This window comes from Anopheles marshallii, chromosome 2 (genome assembly GCF_943734725.1).
Source record: "Anopheles marshallii chromosome 2, idAnoMarsDA_429_01, whole genome shotgun sequence".
Taxonomy (NCBI): domain Eukaryota; kingdom Metazoa; phylum Arthropoda; class Insecta; order Diptera; family Culicidae; genus Anopheles; species Anopheles marshallii.
In genome coordinates, this window is record NC_071326.1 from 19,716,606 (window position 1) to 19,738,705 (window position 22,100).

Here is a 22,100-nt window from a genome sequence, read left to right on the forward strand (position 1 = left end):
CATTTCACCCTTTAATGTACCGTTCTTCCAAGCCCTTTTCATTGTTGATGATGTACCGATAAAATGTTTATTTTTAAACGGTAATAATTGGAACTTATTCAACTAGCTATCGCAAAAAAAAAAATCCTACACCAATAACCTTGAAATAAACGGCCGTGTACTTGGGTTTGCACACCGTGTCCCAACACCCCAAACACTTTCTTCGGTGACATTTGGTCCCACTTGATTCATGGGACCCACCCCCGGGAGTCTTGGTTGAAGGTCTCGCTCGTTTCACACGGTAACGGGTGGCGTCTGGCCATTTGTTTGCCTTTGATGGAAGCACACACATCGAACGGTCTGTGCTCTGTGTGCTCCCCGGTAGCATAAAACGGCACCGGGAGAATATGTCGCAGTGGGGATAAAAATAAATCCGTTTTATGGCAATTCAATAAAATGCACTATCGCGCTGCTACACCGCGAGGCACTTTTGTTTCACCTCACCAGAGAGTTCTCCGTAAGGATACGGACCAAGCGTCTGTCCTCGACCGGTACACTGCCGACGATGTACCCATCCTGGAGGAATGTGGTACATGGGAGGGGGGGCATTTGCAGCAATAATCGGTGCTGGTTGGGTAAGGTTTGATTGGTTTGATTCCAGTGCCATCCAGTTTATGTCCACAAATGAGCGAACGATTCACTCTCTTGGGAGTGTGTGTGTGTCTGTGTGTCTTTTATTATGCCACGTACCGTTTTTCGATATGTTGAGTTGCTATAAAAAGTGACACTTGCGTGTGTTCCGTTTGTCACATTTGCAATGATTCACTTCCCGCCGAGAACCCACCGGGCCAGTTTAATCCGGTTTTGATTGTGGATGGTTAAATCAAGCTTTACGATTGCATTACCATCATCAACCATGGTCTGCGAGGTGCATCTCCGGGGGGGTTGGGGGTCTTGGAGGGGTGTATTTCACGCGCGGTTGCACTTTTCGTCGAGTCGAGTGGCAAAACCATTTAAATCAATCGTAAACGCGGCATGATGATTAGCATATGCTAAACGACCTCACCCTCCCCCCACCCTCCATGTGGAGGACAGTGTTTGGTGTGGATGAATGGAGCAAAAGGGACTGTTTTAAACAGTAACCGTATCAATTATTACCACACACGCGCCACCACATGGAGCGTGGAGAAACAAAACCCCCAAAATAGGGGGGAGTGTTGGGGTCCCCCAAAACGGGGGGACGGATGACAATCGAACCTGTGTATCGATTCTGCTAGATATTCATTCCCGCTCATCATGAATCACATTCTCCTCAATACAGCTCGTCCAGGTAGGTACATGGTACCGTATCCTTTTCATGCTGTCAGGTCACGTACGTGATCGTACAAATCGCAACCATACAGCGGGCACCAGAAACCAGGCTACTGCCAGAAGCTTGGTGAATTGATTTTGATTTATAACTCACCCACATCTATTTCTCCCACAAGGCACACACACACACACATACACTACACTACACTACACGGTGTGCATGTTCTTACTTTATGCAAATTGTCCTCCATTTATGGTTGATGGTACCGGCGGATAAGGCTCGGCAGAAAGATCCAACTGACTGACAACTGGATCCGTCCTCTATCTTCCCGCCGGGGCAACAACCGTACTCGTACCGGCATCAAAATGTGTGGCACAAATTTCAACTCATATTGCTTCCGCGTGTACTCCGGCTCCGAAATGGGAACCAAAAGTTGCCTGAAACATGGGACGGAACGCAAAAAAGAAAAGGAAGGCTAGGGAAATTGCTTCCCTCGATTGTGAAATTTACGCGCTATGGCATACACACACACATCTCGACCGTTCAAAACCCCCCCCCCCGGAGACAAGGTGACGACCACGGTCACCAATACTTGCCTTACATCTGAACAAATCGGTTCCACGATGGATATTTTTGCCCTTCCCCCCTCCCTTTTTCCGTGCATGTGTATTTGTTGTGTTGCTGCAGGCGCCTTGCCATGGCGAAAGGAAAATGTATTACCTTTTGATCGGGCAATAAATTTCGAATTTTCTCACTGTTTAAACGCCCTGAACGACTGCACGACACTCACTGGCACAACCCCGATGGAGAGGGGAGGAAGGGAGGGAGGCGGTAGGGGGAATTTTCCGGTCTTGGCATGTCGAACCACGTGAACGTGAAACTTGTCGAAGTTTCCTTTGCCAAAAACTTCCACCGCCCGCCAAAAAAAAGAAGCGGCTTCCGGTTAGTTCCGTCGTCCCGGTTTTCCACGACCGGAAACGGGAGGATACCCGCAGAAAACACCGGGCGGTGCAACGCACCAACAGAGAGAAAGCTTGGTTGGAAAATTTATGTCTCACGCTCGGTTGAGATGTGACCTTCTTTCCGGGGTGGGCAAGCGGGTGTGTGGTATTCCGGGGTCGAGTGCATCGGATGTATGGCACGGTAGTGTTGGGCACTTTTCTTGCTACCGAAGAATCCCCACCAGCCTTACCGTAAGAAATGGTAAGCTCCGGGCTATAAAAAAGGGCTTCCTCCTTTCGGCGCGTCCGCTGCAGTCCGTCGAGTGCAGCAACAGCAACGTGGAGCGAACAGTCAAGAACAGCGGCGCAAAGCACATCCCATTTTGGCAACTCGAATCGCTAGTGTTTTATTCCTATTGTGTGAGGCTGTAAAAGTTTTACGAGTGCCGGCGTTGCCACGATTGCAATCGGCGCATCGGTCGCATCGCCACACACAGTGATTGTACCGGTTCGCGCCGAAAATACCGATAGCATCGTCCGTGTCTTATACGTAACGGTGGCTTTCGACACGTACCGTAGATAAATGTTAATCTGCCTTTTGTCTGCTTGGTGGCGCACGGATGCAATGCTGATCGGGTGGTTGCAACACCCACCCGCCCCAAAGTGGTACGGGGAATTTATGGCAACAAAACTGTTGTTTTCGAGGATCTGCATTTTTCTCCTCCCCGGGAGCGGGAGTGTGATCTGCCGGGTGGGTGATGGGTGGGCATTTACGACCGTTATTGTTAACATTGATGGGGACTGGTTTTATGGGTGAAAGTTAAGCTTTCGATTGATTTGTGAAGTTAAGAGTTTAATGGCGCTGCGCTTTCGTATTGTGCCATTTTCGAACAAATGATAACTGCTACTATTTTTACTTCCTATTTTAAAGGAGTTGGTATGTGCTAAGGGAGCTTGTTTCGACTCTTCCGGGGGGTTTTGACAGTCGGGAGATAAGTTTTGTTTGTGAAATAAAACAAAGCAAATCCCCGCTGTATCGCAATACGCGATATTTTGGGAAAAAGAAAGCTTAAAGATAATCAAAGTCAGTTCTACAAACGGCAGTTTTAAAAACTTGGATACGCGATGAAAAAATAGAACAAATTGAAAGTTTACAAGTTTTTTATGTAAAAAATATACTAAATATGCGAATTCTTCTTAGTTCCACGCAATTTTATTGCGCAATTTTCTGTAACCCCTTATACGTGTCTATTTTTAAACTCTTCAACATGAAGTATAAACGATGTTTCGAAGGAAATTCGATATACACGAGAATTCTTTATACGCTAAAGCGTTCGGTGCCAAACATTAGCGTAAAGCGGGGAGCTCCGTAGTTGCAAAAAAAAAAATTGCATACCTTTAGGCGCTGCAACATAAAAAAGCGCTTAAGGCGGGGAGCTGCTGTAGTTGCAAAACAAAATTGCATACCTTTAGGCGCTGCAACATAAATGCTCGCTGCTCTATTCCAATTACAGGGACTGCCACTGTTCATTACGCTTGTAATTTAAGAAGAACTGAGCATCAAATAAAATAAACTTAACGACTCGTACATGTATGTACAAAGTATTTATTTTCGTGGGATATGGTTTCAGATTTTAATCGAATAGAATTGTCGGTAGTTACGTATTATCGTTATCTTGTTGTGTGTAGACTTGTTGGGGAGTTGATTAGACCATTCAGTCTAACTGTATTTGTTGCATTGTTTCGCTCCATAGCATTCGAATAGAATCGTATCTAATGAACGATTTCAACAGTAAACATTGCTGTGCTACTATAAAAAAGGTTCCTTTTTCATCGCATTCATTCGGTCTCGAAAAGCGCACGAGCTATTCATTTGCATGTCTGTCAGTACCATGAAAAAAGCAGCGACCAGACAAATATCAATTCGCTGTTCGGATATAATTGGATTGCATTGATACGGCATCTTTTCTTCTGCTGCCGAAAGAGCAGGAAGTGATAGTATGTAATAAAATAAAACTGCACAACAATTTTATCGGCCAGGTAGTGTGTGTGTGTGTGCCACCGTGCAAAAAAAGGGAGAATAAAAAGGCCACCAAATCATTTCCTTTTTTGCCAAACTCCAGACGCTCGTCTCTTTGGCGTTGCACTGGCAACAACAAAATTAAAAAAAAAAAACCCACCGTCTTTGTGTTCGTGCTGCTTCCGTCCAATCCGTGGCAGCCGGTTGCCGTTGGTGCTCATGTTTGCCTACTTCACCCAGCGTTCGCATGCGGAAAAGGTGGTGCCTGCACGCGCTCGTGGGTATATTTTTGTCCCAATATTTTCCCTGCGTCCTCCTATCTGGCCTCCATTCTATTGTGTGCGGGTTCGGGTGTCACCACGACCAGAATAGGCGATGCGAGCAGGGATGGTTGTATTTCCCTCGCTCGATACAAAGCAACCAAGCAGAGGGCTAGAAAGGTGTCGTCTCGCTATCGGGGTACCGCCAGATGCACAACTGCACAATGGTGTGCTGTTGTAGGCTGCCGGAGCACCGAAGCAACCGAGACAGTGACGACCAGCCGGTGACAATGGCACCGACAACGAGTGACACTCGATTTGCTGTCACAATATTCCAGTGACAATGATTAGAGAAAGTCTGTCGGTGCCCATGCGGAAGAGGAGCGTTTGGGCGGGCTGCCAGGGGCGCCATTGCCACGTGCTTTGTTATGGGGAGGGAGGTGAAAAAAAAGCATAGCAACAGTAAAAGAGTTGCACGGTTCGGGTTCGGCTCGGTTCGGTTTTGGCGTTTTCCATTTTTCCCGTACCGGACCGAATAGGGACGTACCCGGGCCCACTTCTAGGCCCAGTAAGTCCATGACGCCTGACAGCTGCCTCCCGGTCCGGTGTAGTTCGTGTCTGCTGAGCTCCGATTGTGTGCCACCGTCGTCTATTGTTTTCGAGCCCGGGCATCAAATTGGAAGCCTGTCATCGCCCGGGTATGTGTGTGTGTGTAGTTGTGCGCCAGTGTACCAATCACACGAACGTGCACACGTCACCATTAATGGCTGAAGCGATGGCGGGGCGGAACTGCCGCTTTGGGCGCGCATATTATTTGCCACCCAGCTAAGTTCACCCATTTTCCCGCGAACTAATTTCGCCAGACACGACCGTCTCGTGTTTTCGAGAGCTTTGCCATTGTGGGGCGTTAAAGGTTGTTATTGGCGGTGATAGTTTGTGCCATGGGCGAGCAAAAATGTTCAGCCCACATGTTTGGGAAAGCAAATGGATTTTATGGGAATTTCGACGATATGACTATTAGGTGATAAATGATGATCGTATGGCGATGAATAACAGCAATCTTTCTCTAGCACCCATAAATATTTTTTTAAACTTAACTTATCATTAATGGCCCACGATTAATAACAGATTATATTGAAATGGCGGTTTGAATGTATTTACCCACGAATCAATGGTTTAAGCTATTCTGAACTGGTTATTAATAGTAATATATAATGTAATGTAATTATACTATGCTAACACTATGTTCGACAAACTCCCTTAAATGGCATTCCTTTATTTGATGAACATGCCTTCTTTTCATTTTTCTTTTTCATTCCCACCCTGTTTTCTTCATTCCTCTCACAGGATTCACTACTTCATTGTAATCGGTTTTACCTTAAGTTTAGATATAAGTTATTGTAGAAAATGTTAAACCTTTGAGGCACACATTTAATCATGTATGAAATTAAATGAAACATCACCAAAGCAGTACGGCTAGTTTAAGATTTGCTCTATTACCGCGCCTAAAAGTATGCAATTATTTTAAAACAATCATTTTTTTATAGGGCAAGTGCGGATTATCGCTCCGATCTGATTTTAACCGATGATTGTTGTTTATTGGCCAACAATCAGTAAATCTTCCAATGACGATCGGATGCCTTCACTCTCCTCTACATTGGCTTCAACTGGTGTTGTATCGCAAATGAATCTTTTGAGAAGCGTCAGTTATATAAATCTTCAGTGAAGAGTCATTTAAATCATCGAGTCTACGCACGAAATTTTAATGAATTCTTTAAGATTCATTCCCGAAGATTCATAAAACCTCAAATATTCATGCTTACTGAAGGATGCATCGATAAGAAATCATAACTTGAAGTATTTAGTTATAATTTCAGCCCACATAAAATAATTCGTAAATTAACGTATCGATTACGATTCATGAACCTTTGTGGATTAAAAATCTTGAAGGATACATCTATAAGAGTTCGCGCACCTTTAAGGAACATGAATCATGCATCTTCGGTGCTTCTATTGCAATCTAGTGCTTCTATTACTCTATTGAATTGCCTTTTGTTATTGTAAGAGTTATAAAAATAGACTTTATTTTATTTATTATGTCTAATGTCATTCGATTTCGATTAATGATTTTCTAAAATGACGAAATTTTCAATTTTTTAAAAAATTTTATCAATTCTTATTTTACTGCCGCGTCTATTACCATTCAAAATAAACCTCAAATAGCTGATTGTGTCACACAGTTTTTAATGATCATTGGCCTCATTCTTCATCATTCGAAAATCTCATCTTATCATCCTTCCCGCTTTCCATTAGCCCCCCCCTCAAAGCGCTCTATCCTCGCCATCGAATATTAAAGGTCCTTCCAAATGTCATCCAAACCTACCCGCAAAAGTACCACACAGAACAAATGAATCACAATTGCCTTTCATACGCGAACGAAGAACGGGGGGCGTAAGGCAAGCGTCACCGTTCGATCCCCGTGCGACGGATTCTACGCAGCGGTAGCACACCATCAAGCACCATCAAAAATTGTGCATATAAAGTGCAAAAAGTGCTCACCCAATCACCCGTTCCAGGCGCACGTTCGGAGGGCGTGCGGACACTCGCCCTGTTCCTTCAAAGTTCGACCGGGAGACTGAACCCTCCACCTCGCCATCTGTGGAGTGTGCCCTCGTACATCCGGCCCGGAACGACGCAAGAGGGAAAGGAAAACATTTCCGGATATCCGGAGTAATTTATTTTTTGTGTGTGTGTGTCCTTCCTCGTGCCTTCCGTGGCCCGCAAACCCAAAGGGAAGCACCAACAGTACACGGGGCGGTGTGTCAGCTACAGGCTCACAGTAGCAGCAGCAGCAGCAGCGAACGGGTTGGTTGATAAATTTCGATAGCGTGCTACCTTTTCGGATGGGTTCACTTTTTTGCGTTGTGGCCTCTTCTGTCCCTCACCGGACCCACCCCTCGAGTGCGCGCGTTTTGCGTTCGTTTCGTGCTGCCATTTTGGAAAAATCCGCTTCCATACGAAGGGGGAAGCGAGGATTTTGTCTGCCGTTTATTGGGAAGTATGGCGAATCCGCACGATTCCCCGGGTGCTTCGAAAGGTGGAGATCTAAAAATGGAAACCTCTTGTTTCCTGCCTTTTTTCCGGGCCCGTTCCCAGTGCTCGAAAGAGTTACCGAGTGGCTGTATGAGTTGGTGTATGAAAGAGACACACAAGGCGAGAGAGAGAGCTTGTTTTTTCTAACTGCATTTATCTACCATCCCCAGGAAGCCAGGGGTTATTGGACACCATTCGTCAGCTCGTGGCAGTGATCAGATCAAATAAATAAACCCACAGAGCTATGACGGGGGATTCTTTTTTCCTTCCATTCGCAATATCACACGACCCGAACACGTGTGGAACCCCTATGTAAGAGCGTGTGTGTGTGTGTGCATGAGACCGAATAAAGGTTAGCAAATTTATTCATGGCTTGGAAAAATTGGTCCACTTTGGTATATCCCCGCCGGACTGGGAGGGGGTGGCCCGGGTTTTTTTGTATCGCATCCCAGGAGCAACAAAATTAAATGAATCGAAATCGAGTTATATTTTCTCATTTGCGGTTATGATACCGCCATTAGTTTTCATCGATGAACATCAATTGTTTTCATTTATTTTCTGCTCTCACCCCTTCCATTCCTTCCCCCCCAAGGGAAAGCCCGGTGTATTGGTAAGCTTACCGGACTCGGCGTTGGGTCCCTATCTCCGGTTACCTATTTATGTATTTATTATCAAATTTTTACATTCTTCATTCTTACTTCTTACACACAGGTTGCGAAATCTCTTTAGCCCTTTTGTTTAGGGGAGAAGGTGGGGGAGTACACTGCCGGACAAGCGAGAAAGGTCGCTACCGGTTAGCCGGCAGCGGACGGTTGGTGTAATGTTCTATTTTGTCCGCAAACGGGACCGGTTGGCGCACATTTCACTGATGCATGATCCTCATCATCATCAGTTGCCCAGCACCGTACAATCGTGTGTGTGTGTGCCGGTTTTGTGGAAAGATGGAAATTTATTACGGGTTTATCCTAAAGAGGGATCCCCCATTTCCTTGCTGATGATGATGATGGGTGTAAATCCTTCTTTGTTTTACAGCGATATAATGTTTAGCAGGGTTTTTTTTTATAACTTTTCGCCCCCTTCCCTTTAGTTTGTTTGTCCACTTGTTGTTGCCGAAAGATGTTACCGAGCTTAAGGTGAAACAAATGAGAAAACCTGTATGACCAAGCGTCTCCATCAGTCGGGGGGGAAGGGCGAGAACACATTTAAATATCAAATTCACCAGCACACTGTCTGTCACACGGACTGGGGAGCCGTTGTGGTGGGTTAGTAAAGTGGAAAGAAAAACCCACACAACGCCGGGGTATGTGCTAATCGCGCGCTCGTTTATCTGTTCCGGGGCACAGTACAGTGTTAAGGGGAAATAGTTTTCCGGTATGCAACACACACACACACACCCAACGAACGCGCGATATAATAAATCACTCATAAAGCGGCGGCACTAAGATATGGTGCTGATACCGGACGCCCGGGCGGAGGGATGACAGCACGGGTGGGCCGGCCTCGTGTAAATTGTTGTAGTTTTGGACGCTGCTCGACGTGTTGCTGGCACTGGCAGTGACAAAGTGCCGTTGAAATGTTGTCGTGGCGGATGAGGCAAATTTATGGCGCTCATGTTTTAAAACGCGGCCACCGTTTCGTAAGTTGATGTTAAACAGTTGTACGACTGCAGTTACAAGTGTGTGTTTTGTGTGTGAGCAGTACAAGCGTTTTGGGTGATTAGTTTGTGGTACACCTGTTTTTTTTTATTCGCTTGGCTAGTGCGCGGAGGCGGGAGGTGTTTTAATGCGTGATTTTGCGAGGTGAAAGGACATCATTTTGTGCGAGTGGGGTTATCACGTGACATTTGATGTGTGTTGTTGTGGTAAGAAGAGGTTATGTTTTACAGCGATTCATAATTCAGTTTAATATCACGTAAAGCAATGTTTCGCGATTGACGCTGCGATGATCGTTAATGTTTTTGTTGTTGTTATTTTTATTTATGATGATTAATGCTACGCAGCATTTATCGTGCTAGATAAATGTTTATGTTTTTACAGGCATAAATAAATTTGTGGTCGTTTTATACCGATACATCATCATTCAGACGTTTCGCACGTGTAAAAAAAAGAATTAATTGAAGTTGATGAAAAATCACATAAATATACATTGCCATATTACTTTATAAAAAATAAGACAAATTTCGCATCGGAATGCATTAAAATACTTCGGGAAAGCTTTTACGACAAACATTCTTTGGCAAACCATGTGAATAACATTGTTAAAAAGATTGTGTTACGCGAATTGCAGAGTTTTAGGCGTTTAAATTATCTCAAACTGTGCGAATTTACCTACGTTGAAGCCAGTTGGGCTTCGGTGACATTTGTCTTGAAAATTGGAACGTAATTTTGAAAACAATGTTTAAGGTACTTACAGTACTCGATCAATCTCGATCAGTTGAATTACCTGAAATAGAGAAGAACAAAAATAAATATCTTTATTAACCTTGCCTTATTGTTGGACAAATATATCTGTTTTTATAAAGACTTGTTCCCCTTACAAGTTTTTTTTTCACTTTTATTCGCAAAATAAATTGTAGAGTTGTTTTTTGTGAACTTTAAAACTTAGTAAAGAACTTCGGTGCTCAACATAAATTATCAATTATGATTGGAATAATTGCGTCTAGTGGAAATTGAATCGCTACCGTTGAAAACACACGCAAAAATCGTGTAATATCATGTTTCCGTTAGCAGAGCACAACGTTTATGCATACGTGGCGCACACAAAGCCCAAACAATAGTCGCATATTAATCACCCATTCTCCAAGCTACGGAATGTAGACTACAGCACGTCGTCCCGACACTACCCCACACGGGACATGGCAAACCGTGAGACGCCATGAAGGATCGATACATCGCACCAGGGTGGTGGGCGGTGGGGTGTAGCGTGTGGGGCGCACCAATCCGGTACGGGTGTGAACACATGAAATTCAATCAATTCCATATGCGCCAGACAAGGGGCGGGCGGGAATGACAAAGCGAGTGCGCCCGGGCCATGATTCGAAAGTAATTAGCGATAGTTTGACGAGGCTATTGCTGAAAGACAATAATGACGACGACGGCGATGATGATGATGATATTTTGATGGAAATGAATAGATTCGCCAAACCCCGGGACGGGATTATGTTCCACCCGGAATTCGACACATTGCATTGAAAGGATTGACGTCATGGACGGAACGGGTCCGGGCCGTTAACGATGACGTCCGATATGAAATTAAATCCTGACCCCCCCGAGCTGAAGCGGAATTTCATTAAAGCTAGCTGAATGGAGCATATAATCCCGAGCTCTCAACCCGATTCCTTCCTGGTCTTGTTGTTGCACCGTGTTGCATGTATAATTATCGTCTTGTGCTGGCGCAATTGCGGCCGGCGTGCAAACGGTGCACTAAAGCACTCCTTCAATTGTTGTTCGCGAGCACTTTTACAAATTCCCCTCGAGATGAACCGTTTAAGTAGATTTTAGTGTGTTTGTGTGTGCGTGTTTTGGAATGATGAACCATGGTTGGGGGGCTTTGCTTGCCACGAAAGCCAACCGGTGCGGGGTGCGCGTGCAGCAGTAACGGAGTATTCCGGTAAGTGAGTGCCGGAAATGAAGAAACACAGTTCATTTCAATGCACCATTTATAAGGCTGCTAAAGTGCAGCAAAGAAATGAGCGAACGATGGCCCGCACTGGCTCTGCCACACTACAAGCGGGGCGGGGAGGGGCAGGAAAAGCGGTAAGGGATAAAAGTTTTGCAGTGGCGTTTCGATTTCATTTTCTTTTGAACGCCGTCCAGTTTTTTTTTTTTGTCGCTTTTGTTTTTCCAGCCCGCCCAGCGAGCCGAACACATGGTTCATGGCAATTAAACTTTTCCTCTCCAGCTGCTTAAAGGACAGGCCATTTTTCTTGAAACTTTTCACCCTTCTCCCCCCCCCCCCCCCCCACGCAAGCTTCCTTTGGCCATCTTGTGCGGATCCGGGCATCCGTGGATTCCCAAACGTCTTAAGACGAACAAGTACGACGACGCGCTGCAGCTGGTGCAATTATTCATGTGATTCCGTGCGAATGGTAGCTTGTTTCATTGCGCGCACACAGAAACTTTTATGAGCATTGTTTCACGCGAGCCAACCGGAAATCCCCAGTGGGGGGGTGGGTTGGTTTTGGTGCAATTGCTTACAAACGCGTTCTGTTGTGTATTTTAAAATTCTATTCCATTACCCGTGTGTTTTCACGGTGGGCTGCACCATCTGTCCCCCCCTCCCAGCGGGGTGGGCCTTTGGCGAGGGATGTTATTTGTCAGCCACCAGGCGTCTCCATTAACGGTTCCGCATGGTGCTAGAAAATGTTTCAGAACAAATGGCCAGAGCATATGGCGAGCGTACTGCACCACAAATAAAGGCCATGCCAATTCACGATGTTTCTTCTGTCCTCCAAAAGGGGCTGCAATCTCAGAGTAAGTAAGGTTTATTTGTACCAATTTTACAATAATCATCGACTTTTGATCGAAGTTTCATTCTACACATTCTCTCTCTTGCTCTCTCCCTCTTGCTCTCTCCAACACATTGTGATGGCGGACAAGGATGAATGATAAACGTGAAAATGTGAAAATCATAAAATTTGCCTCTATCCATGAGAAATTGCAACAACAACAAACAAACAAAACCAGCAGTGTAAAGCGGATATTGATTGAGCACCGGAATGGGGGGGGGGGGGGGCGCGGTTGGTGGAAAATGGTTGGTTTTTGCCGGGAAAACTTTTTCCCCCCCTAAGCCGCTGTCAAACGGCACAAAACAAATGCCTACGTCATGGGAATGCTCAGCCCGGTTCGGGGCACAAAAGTGGAACCGGGAAGCGGAGTGTCAGCGAAATTGGTGGTTGACAGCCAGGGCGCAAATGGGCGGTGGGAAGGCAGGGGAGGAGAAGAAAAATGGTTCCGGGTTCTGGCAAACAACTAATCGTCGTTCCGACACGATATTGAATCCGCTGCCACTACTGCTGATGTTAGCTTTCGTTGGGCCGATGTTTTTCAGCCGCTTGCCGCTTTTCGAACATCCAACATGGCTCTTCGACATTCTAACCTTTTTTCTTTCTCACTCCTCCCTTTCCCGACCAAGTTCGAATGCGCCATTTAAACACGTGGTGCATGATGGAAGACCCCCCTTTCTCGTTTCTTCTCCTCCCCACCTTGTCATGGACGGAAAATGCCAATAGTTTTAAATTTCCGCTGAACATGCAAATCGCTCCCTCACCCGCACGAAGATCGCAGTGTGAAGATTTATACGAGTTTGAACTTGGATAATTGAGCAGTAATCGGGAGGCCAAATCTACACCGGTGTGTCCCTGAGAAACACTGGCAGAGGGCGCTGGAATGTGCTGAAATTAGCTCGTTTCTTGTGTTTGGTTCCCTTCGTACTCTTCTTCGTGATACGTATCATTCGCTCGTGCTATGGGCACGAAAATGGTTGCCACTTCCCTTAACCCCCGCACCCCACCCCTCCACCACACGACCGTTTCTTGAAAGCGCAGTAAAGGACCCACTCAGGCAAGCGAAATTTGTTACAATTATACAATCTCGGCCTTGTACCAACAACCCCCCCCAAACGGTGGGGAGTTGTCGTTTCTCATGCGACAGCACACAGGGTGGCAACCGTAAACGCTCGAACGGTACAGAAGCAACTACCTTAGCGGTGGAGTGAGTTTCATTTGGAAGTTTTCTTTTTGCCACACTGCAACGGCCACCAGCAAGCATGGTTGTTGTTTTGATGGATTGGATGAAGTAAAAAGTTGTGCTGCTGATAAATCTTAGCGATCGGATCGGAATTGGGCTTCCCGTTGATTGTTGGCATGCGGCACAACATGCCAAATGTTGCCCCGCTAGTGTTTGGTACGTTTGGCAGCATAAAGATTAATTATGTATCGTATTTGCCTTTAACATCTGTAAAGAACGTAACATTTGTTGATTATAATTGTTCCTTGTCTCTATTGCTTTAATTTCAAGAGTCAAATTTTTGAAAGCTTTCATCAAACAACAACACGGCTCCGTTAGGACTGAGTTGGCCCATCAGCTCGGAACGTTGTTAATAGCATTACTTGAAAATTTTTCAAGTGAAATAAATAAACTCTTCTCTACACTTAAATGAATCTCATGTCTAAACAATGTCGAACATTGATAGATCAAGATCTTCTCAGCCCACACCTTCAGATCACTTAGAATTTATAGGGTTTACGATTGTACTTGGCGACAAACGAGCAAAGGCTCACATAGACCCTGAATCATTCGCACAAATAGAAGCTGACTCCCGCAAAGTTGGTAATGCTTTGTCATGGCAAGCGTTTCATGCCAGCTTTGCCTGCTGATGATACGCGGAAAATTCAGGAAAAAGCTCCGACGTCGCAACACTAAAATCGTAAACCCTGCGAAGTGGAAAAAAAACATTTGGGTTGACGGAGACGTCCTTAGAGTCTAAATTTTGGAAAAGAAAAGATTAGAGTGATGAACTTGAACTTGAATAATTTGAATTTACTATGTATTTTTGTTCTAAAATGGTCAGATGACGTTGACGATGCGATCATGTCAGCACAGTAAATCATCAATTTGAATTATTACATCCGTCATGAAGCTAAAGACCCAAAAAAAAAATACAATTGGAAATGTTTCTTGGGTTGGTCCAACACGCGAAACAATGAAGCAACGATAACTCCTTTTTTTCGTAACAGAAAGTACAGCAGCAAACACAGAGCTTTTGGTGGTTCGGTTGCATAATATTCCATTACCCAGAGCATAAATCAAAACTTTTCCTTGACTGGAGCAGCAACATGCTGGAAACAGCTGAAGCGACTTCTCGAAATCCTCATCCAAACTCATTTACATGTTCCAACAGCTTTTACATGCCTAATTGAAAACAATTGTACCATCGTCAAACAGTGTAAAGCACACGAACGGCAACCGTTTGATTTGTTACTTACTCTCGCACGTCCCGTCCCTCCGAGTTCCCAGATTCATGTGCACGAAAGCTTTCACTTGATAAAATGTCATATTTGTCCATAACCATGCGGGATGCTGCAAGCCACCCTTCAAACATTCGCTCTCCGCATCCCTTCCCCGAAAAACGAGATAAAACCAGCGGTAACTGCACCGTTTACTGTTGCAGTGTCCTGTAAAACGGCAGCTCGACGCCATTGTCGGTCACGATGATTACGTGTCGCGGCATAATTTTCGACAGAAGAGAAAAGGCGGAGGCGACGGGCGATGGGTTCAGCGATTATGATTTCTACGGAACCCGCCAGTCCCGGATGCCGGAGCATAATCACAATCCTATTAGTACTGCACCCCGGTTTGGGTTGACAATTTTTGCACAACGGCCACAGTTTAACGAGGCAGACCAAAGCCGGGCTAAAAGTTTTCCATCCAACTGCTGGGTTGGGGGTTGGGTTTGCCCAGCAGTTTCTTTACGGTGAAGGACAAAAAAAAACCATGACGGCAGTAAATAATTTTCCAGCCTTTCAGTCCTTTTTTCACTCCCTTTCTGCTCTGGCATTTGTTCAATGCCCTCCGTCCGTAAAAACGGTGTTTGTCAAGTAGTTGTGCATGAGAGGAAATCATATCGCCGGGTTGATCATCAGCCAAGTATTGTGTCAGCTGCCGTGCCCACACCCGATCACCAGCCTCTCGAACCATCGGGACCGAGAGATAAAGTGCGAAGGAATCTCGTTTTGTTTTGAATCTTCGGGGTTTTTTTTTTGCCGCCGCTGCTGCTGCTGCTAGGTTTCACTCCATCTCTATTTCGCTTTCACCGCGAGGCAGCTGAGCTGAGCTGCTTTCAGTGCCAGTCAGCAAGCAATCGGTGTCGATTGCGGTGAAGCATAAAAATATGCAAATTAAACCCATAAATTGTCCATGGGATGGAAGGCGAACGGCACACGCTGCTATAAAATAAAGTTGTCCGTGGGAGTCCGTGCAAGTGTATGGAGGGAAAGGGAAGGGACGGTGAGGGCAGGGAAAGCCCCCAAGTCACGATTGCAAACTTTGGTCTGTATTTGTGTGCCGCACAAATCAGAAAATCTTCAACCGAACTGTCGCAATTCCCAAGATGCTGAAGCGGTTTCTTGCAATTTTCTGTGTGCGGTGTGCAAGCTTTCGAATGAAATAATCCTCAACCGCCACCGTGTGTCAACAGCTGGGAGAACGGGAATTGTGCGGAGGAGGGAGGGGTGGGGGAGGGGTAGGGAATCTGGGTGAATGGAAATGGACAGGATGAAAGCTTTTCAACCCCCCCTTTGCTGATGGTCGATGGACGGCGCGCGTACACCGCGTCCGCAAATGGAACTGACACTAATAAAGTTATAAAGTTGAGTTATTCATGGTGCGAAATAAAATTCAATCCCCATCGTCGGTTGGATTGTAACAAGCCGTAGGCAGCGGTACGGCAGTCCCGTTGATTGACCAACCGGGTGGGTGGGTGGTTCGGTCGGTGGGATGGAAAATCAACACCCAGACGGGATTTATTTCCCACCCTAGTGCAGCCAGTATCGATGTACGTCAATCAAATGTTTTAGGTTTGTTGTTTTCGAGGCTTTTCATTCGCGGTACGAACGTTCTGCATGGCCGGCCATTTCCTTACGGCTTCGGTAACACCTTCGAGCTAAAACCGACCGAGAGGAAGTGATCTAAAAAAAAAAGTTCAAATAAAACCAAAAAAATATACAAAATCCCTCACCTTCACTCACTCTCTAACTCATAGCAAAAAAAAAAAAACGCTTCGTATTGATTTATTTAATTTGCATCGTCTACGGTTTCGGCTCGGAAGGCCCTCGCGACCGCCCTTCGGGGAAAGTTTTCCCGTTTCGAAACCGTTTTGCGCCACGGCCATACACGGTGTGGAGCGTTGGGTTTTGTGCGGTGAAACTTTTGCAGTTCGCTCAACTGCATGTAATGGGGGATCATGAAGAGCAACTTCGATAAAACCTTGCACGTTGACCTTTAGCATAGTGTCAGGGCGACACAAAAAAACACACACACACACATTATGTAGTGTAGTCCCATTCACTGTACACCCCCCCTTTCCCGGTAGATAGAAGTATACGTGGTTCTTCCCTTACTAATCGTCCTTTCTCATTGTTCGCTCTTCTTCACAGAGATGATCGGCTTTCGCTGAACGAATTTACACTGATCTGCAGGGCACTGTTCCGGAATGATAAAGGTCACATCTACGTGGTACCATCCGATCGTCTGGAGCAGATGTTCGCCGTGTTCGACAAGAACGAGGACGGCTACATCGATCGGGAGGAGTTTCAGTTTTGCTGGAACCAGTGGATCAAGACGGTGAGTTGAACGCGCGAAAAAGTCAAGCCAAAAGGGCTTGTGTTAGGCCCTGTTTCCCCGTCCCCGTAACCCCTATGATTGTATTAGTGTTTGCCTGCTTCGCGCGAAAATCAAATTTTCTCCCGTAGCACTGAAGGAATGTGTAGGGAAATTAAATTTTTTTTCAACACAAAAAAAAAACACCGACAGTGACGTAATAATAATGCGCCGCCTGTGTGGGTTGCAGTTTTGTTGTTCAAGTTCAATCGCTCGGTGCGCGCGTAAGCAATCGTACCCTTGTTCCACGCCAGTCCGGAGCGGACGTGCAAAAATGGCAATCGATTTCAATCAACGTTCTGTTCCGGGGTGGTAAACCTTCAGGAGAAAGCCCGCACCAAAAAAAAAAAAACCCCCGTTCCCGTTTGTGTGTGCTCGCGTAATGGAAATGGAACGAGTTTCGTTCTTGAGCAGCTAGAAAAGTACGCCATGCGATGGTATTAGTTCAAAGGCCACCAGCATCGGCTCAAGGCCAACGGGGAAAGGAAGGTGCAGAAGCAGGGGGAAGAAAAGAGGGGGGAGGAAACACAGTAAAAGCAGAAAAAATCTGGCTCGTAACGTACAGCCAAAGCCAATCCGGAGAAGTACCTCGAGTATTGCTTGGAAGAAAATCAATCATTCCGAGTTTGAGGAGTCCTTGGATTGGTTGGTACGGTTAGGCAGCGAAAGGAGACCCTATTGCAGGGGAGGGAAGCGGGAGAGAGCAATCTGTCTTCATTCCGTTTGCGGGATGAGTCGAAGCATTTGAAGTCACACAGTTCACCACCTGTACCCCACACCCAATCACCCACCCACCACCCAACTGGAGTCCCAATTTCCTTCCGGAAATGGCAGTTCTGGTTTGACTGGAACACTCTCGCTCTCCCTCTTTCGCTCCGCTTTCATAGGAGGGGACCCTGCAATTCCGCAGGCAACTGACCTTGCAGTATTGGCTTTTCGTTAGCCCTGTGCTAACGGCAGCAGCATCAAACAAACAAACGGGTTAACCGCGTTTAAATTGTGCACCGGTGATTTATTTCTCAATTATGTGCAAAGAAAAACAACACATGCCACAGCAGCAGCAAAAAAAAGTCTATTATTGGCCGGAATCATACTCAAATCCTTTTATTGTATGCGTTTTGACGTTTCCAGGCTTATCCGCTAACAGCTCGCCATACAAATGGCCTAGGAAACAAGGATTAGATTGGTTTCCCAATGAACGTAGCTAACCCAAGTTCGACAAATGTCAAAACAAAGAATTTTGCTCTGAGCCAGGTTTGGCCATGTGTCGCGTGTGCGAAAAAGGTAAACAAGTTTTTTTAACAAAAACAACTAAAAAAAGATTATTTTAATAATCAGATAATAGTATATTATTTCATTGAATTAAAAATAAAATTAAATTTCTAAACTTTAATCGATTTTTCTCAAATTGTAAAACCGCACAAATGATCCCTTGTGTCATTCTTTATGTCAAAATGCCATGTCCTTTACGAATCTGTACAGAATGATACAGCCCGGTACCTGGATTATTTGGCAGATACAGGTTTAAAGCTTAAGCTTTCTAATTTAATTCTTAGAGTATGATCTGCCCCAATAACGCAACAACGCTGTCAGTGTTGCATACCTTTAGGTGCTTTCAGGTTTGTATAGCAAAATCACCGTCAAAACAGAAACGCTTCACGAATAAAATGTGGGATCGTCAAATCAAAAGCACTTTGGCAAAAACTTTTCGTTATGCTATTCAGTGAAGCTACTGCATTGGTTAATAAAAAGGTTTTGAAAAAGTTTTGAATAATTTACAAGGTACACAAGGTAGAGGGTAGAAACGAAATAATTTAGTACTGAACAAAAACTGTTGAGAAGATTCAAAATACGGGGAGTTTACAGGTTGCACAGTTTTGTCCAGTTTGATCCAGAAATGAGGTCCCGTCCCGTGGAGTCGGTCATTTTACACATCGTGTAACAGCTGCTGCAGCACGAATAGTTTCTCGCGCTTCTCCCGCAGGTGGATGGAACGCTTTACCAGAGGATCATTTTGTGGGAACCTCTTTGTGCTGGCAACCTCCGAAAGAACAACAACGGAGGGAATGTCAACACCATGCACATTCGTCAGTGTATATGTGAGGTTAAAACTGCCATCAATGACAATAGAGATATCAGTTCCAGTAGCGATGCCTACTTAACGATGTTTACTTGATTCGAACTGATTAAACACCATGTGATTGATGGAAAATCTGAATTTTAGGAAACAATAGACTAATAATCAATCAAACGATTCCAATGAGTTACAATTGTTTATTTCTTTTATGATAAACCATTTGAACATCTCTTTTCCCACTCTCAATCGCGTCAATAGCAATGTGGTGCTGTCATTAAAAAGTACATCGCATTCGCTTCGAGTTCAAATTTTAATTAAAAATGACATAAATGTCCTCCTGCCAAACTGCACCACCATACACGTTTTGCAACATTCCTAGTGGTTTTACATGCTTCAATTTTGCAGAACGTGACAAAAAAAGGGCCCTATCATTGCTTTCATCTTATGTGCGATATGAGGTGGGAAGGGATGGATGGATGGCACGAACGAAAGCCCAGCACCAAAAAAGTTTCAAATTTCTAGCAAATCATGCAGTTGCCTGCTGCAAGTATGAGACATCCAATCTATAAAATAACAAAAAACAACACACACACACACACACAATTTCATCCATTTCAATCAACGTCAACGGCTTGTCGGCTTATCAATCAGCGGTGCTAATAGGGAAGCGGGCGTTGAGCACTGCTGTTAACATTTACGACTGACGTACGCATTAATTAAACAGCTGCCGGCACAAGTTTCATCTGATTGGAAATGGAGACACAGTAAATCAATTAAAATGTCGATATTTGATTTCGGATTGCGAAAAAAAAACATGGGGTGGTATAGCTCCTAACGACTCTCACAATCGTTGGATTTTTTTGTTGTTGCAATTGCTGTTGTAAATGGATTTTTGAGGAAACATTCCATACGAACAGTAGCAGATAAGGGTGTGGCAAATCGAAAAGCATAAATATAACGCGATGAATTGTAATTTAACCGTAAAATAAAATTATAATCATTCAATTAAATCGTACCCCAACACCGATAACGACGCTTTGCGCTAGTAGCGGGTTAGATTGATCGGATGAAATTAATTCGCTTTCCCTGATTTATGGCGCTTCCCGGAGCGAGGGGTGAGGGGAGGTTTTTTGGATCCGTTACACACGAATGAAAACTCCAAATCCCTTCCGATCCACTCATCCAGTAGAGCATTTTCCCTACACCACACATGTGCGCACGCTTCTTCCATGGGGCTATAGGGAAAAATAGCAGCATAGAATTAGCCAGGAACTGTAAAAAAACGCAACCACCTTCCCACCCACCTACACACACACACACACACACACACTTGGGGAAAATCTACTCGTCAATAAATTAGACATCACCTTCGAAAAGCTGTGCCGCAAAAAAAAAGTTGATGAAGTCATCTATTGCTCCATTAGCTAGCCGTTTAAGCGGCCAATCCTCATTGCTAAGCCTAAAACGTTCCTTGCCTGCCGGGCGAATTCGTTTTTACCAAGGTACACTTCCCTGCCTAGTGGCATTCGTTCTGGCAAAGCAGCTTGGATACACCCTCTAAAGGGGGCGAAAGAAAAAAAAAAACCCCACCCCTCACTGGGTCTATCTGTGATCGTAACGACTTATGGTGAAAGCCTTGAAGAAGTTTCATGATTGGGTTTGGTCTTTTTTTTTTTTGTTCTTCGTTCGTGTGTAGTTTTATTTCACCCAATAATACGCACATTACTCGGAACAGGCAAGGGGCGGGGAGGTTCGATTTTACCGCACCGCAGTCACACGCTTGGGACACATTTGTTCGGTGCGAATGCTTCGCCGGTATCATGTTCCCGGTGGAGAGGTATGTGTTCCCGAACAGGAACGCTCGCAAAGTCCCGTCAAGAAGTTCTACCACAACGAGCGAATGGAACTGAATAAAATCGGTTCGATTTGCAACCCCATTTTCCCAGGTTCTTCATTACCTGGGGGTGCGTTTTGGCCGAACATCGACCCACCACAGAACGCCTGGAAAACGCTGCGTGAAATGAAGTGCGAACCTGAGTGCGCTTGTTCTGATTTTTTATTCAGTTTGGGTTTTTTTCTTTCTTTCTTTCAACCGAGAGATAGTGAAGTAGGCCATGTACTGCACTGCGTTCTTCACAGTTGTTCACTGTGTTCACGGACACTTAACACGCCTCCTTCAACTCGGCTCGTGGTGTTCGCTTCCAACAACACCCTCGAGCGGTCGCAACAATCAAACGAAAAAAAAAATGCACAATCCCATCAGCATAATGACGTGGGCCAAGAGGCATACCCGGATAATGTTGGTCAAGGGGTTGTTCTGGGTAGTGCGGCCCATTTTTCGTTTGTATCCCCCTCCCACCCGCTTGTTTTGGTACGGTGCACGGTGTGTGTGTACCAAATGAGCCACAATCGGGACGAAGTCAAAAACTCGTCCCAACCACAACCGGTGCGCTTGCATATATCTGATGCGCTCGTGATCGTGGCCGAAGCGGTCCAGCAGCAAAGCGTTCTGTTTTTTTCCAAAACTGAACCCCGGGTGGTTTGGGAATGTTGGTGGCCGTGGTGGGGTTGCTATCGTGTTAAAAAAAAAGATAAAGCCCAGCCCAACAGCCCAGGCGCACTGTGTGCATTCCTTCATGGTTTGCGGTAACATCCGGCAAGACGACACTCGTCACGCAGTAGACGAGCCCCGGGTACGGACAATCAAAGTACGCTTCGGGTGAAATATATGTCTTCCACGCCCGGAAGACCTGTGGACCGGGACGAATGTTACTGTGCGTGACGTAGAACACAGGCTGGGGAGGGTTGGAGGTGGGGAGGGGGGGGGGGTGTATGGTCCTTTCGGTTGCACCGTCCATCTATGCCACACACACACGAGGGGGGGATAAACGGTTTGATTGATGATAATTTTGTGAGAAGGATCTCTCACGCCGACCGACCGGGGCGATTACGTGACGTGAGAGGATTTTATCTTCCGGAAAGGTTTTCGACACATGAGAAGTGGCTTTTTTGTGTCTATGCGAACCCTGGACTGCTACGCT

At 45.4% G+C, this 22,100-nt stretch overlaps 1 protein-coding gene across 1 annotated transcript in view; it reads left to right on the top strand.

Annotated features, from left to right (window-relative positions):
• The window catches only part of LOC128716447 (uncharacterized), a 50,269-nt gene that overhangs the window by 20,296 nt on the left and 7,873 nt on the right, over nt 1–22,100 (top strand). Inside the window, exon 3 of the mRNA XM_053811340.1 lies at nt 16,760–16,946. Within this exon, the coding sequence (XP_053667315.1) occupies nt 16,760–16,946 (187 nt within the window). The remainder of the gene's footprint in view (nt 1–16,759; nt 16,947–22,100) is intronic.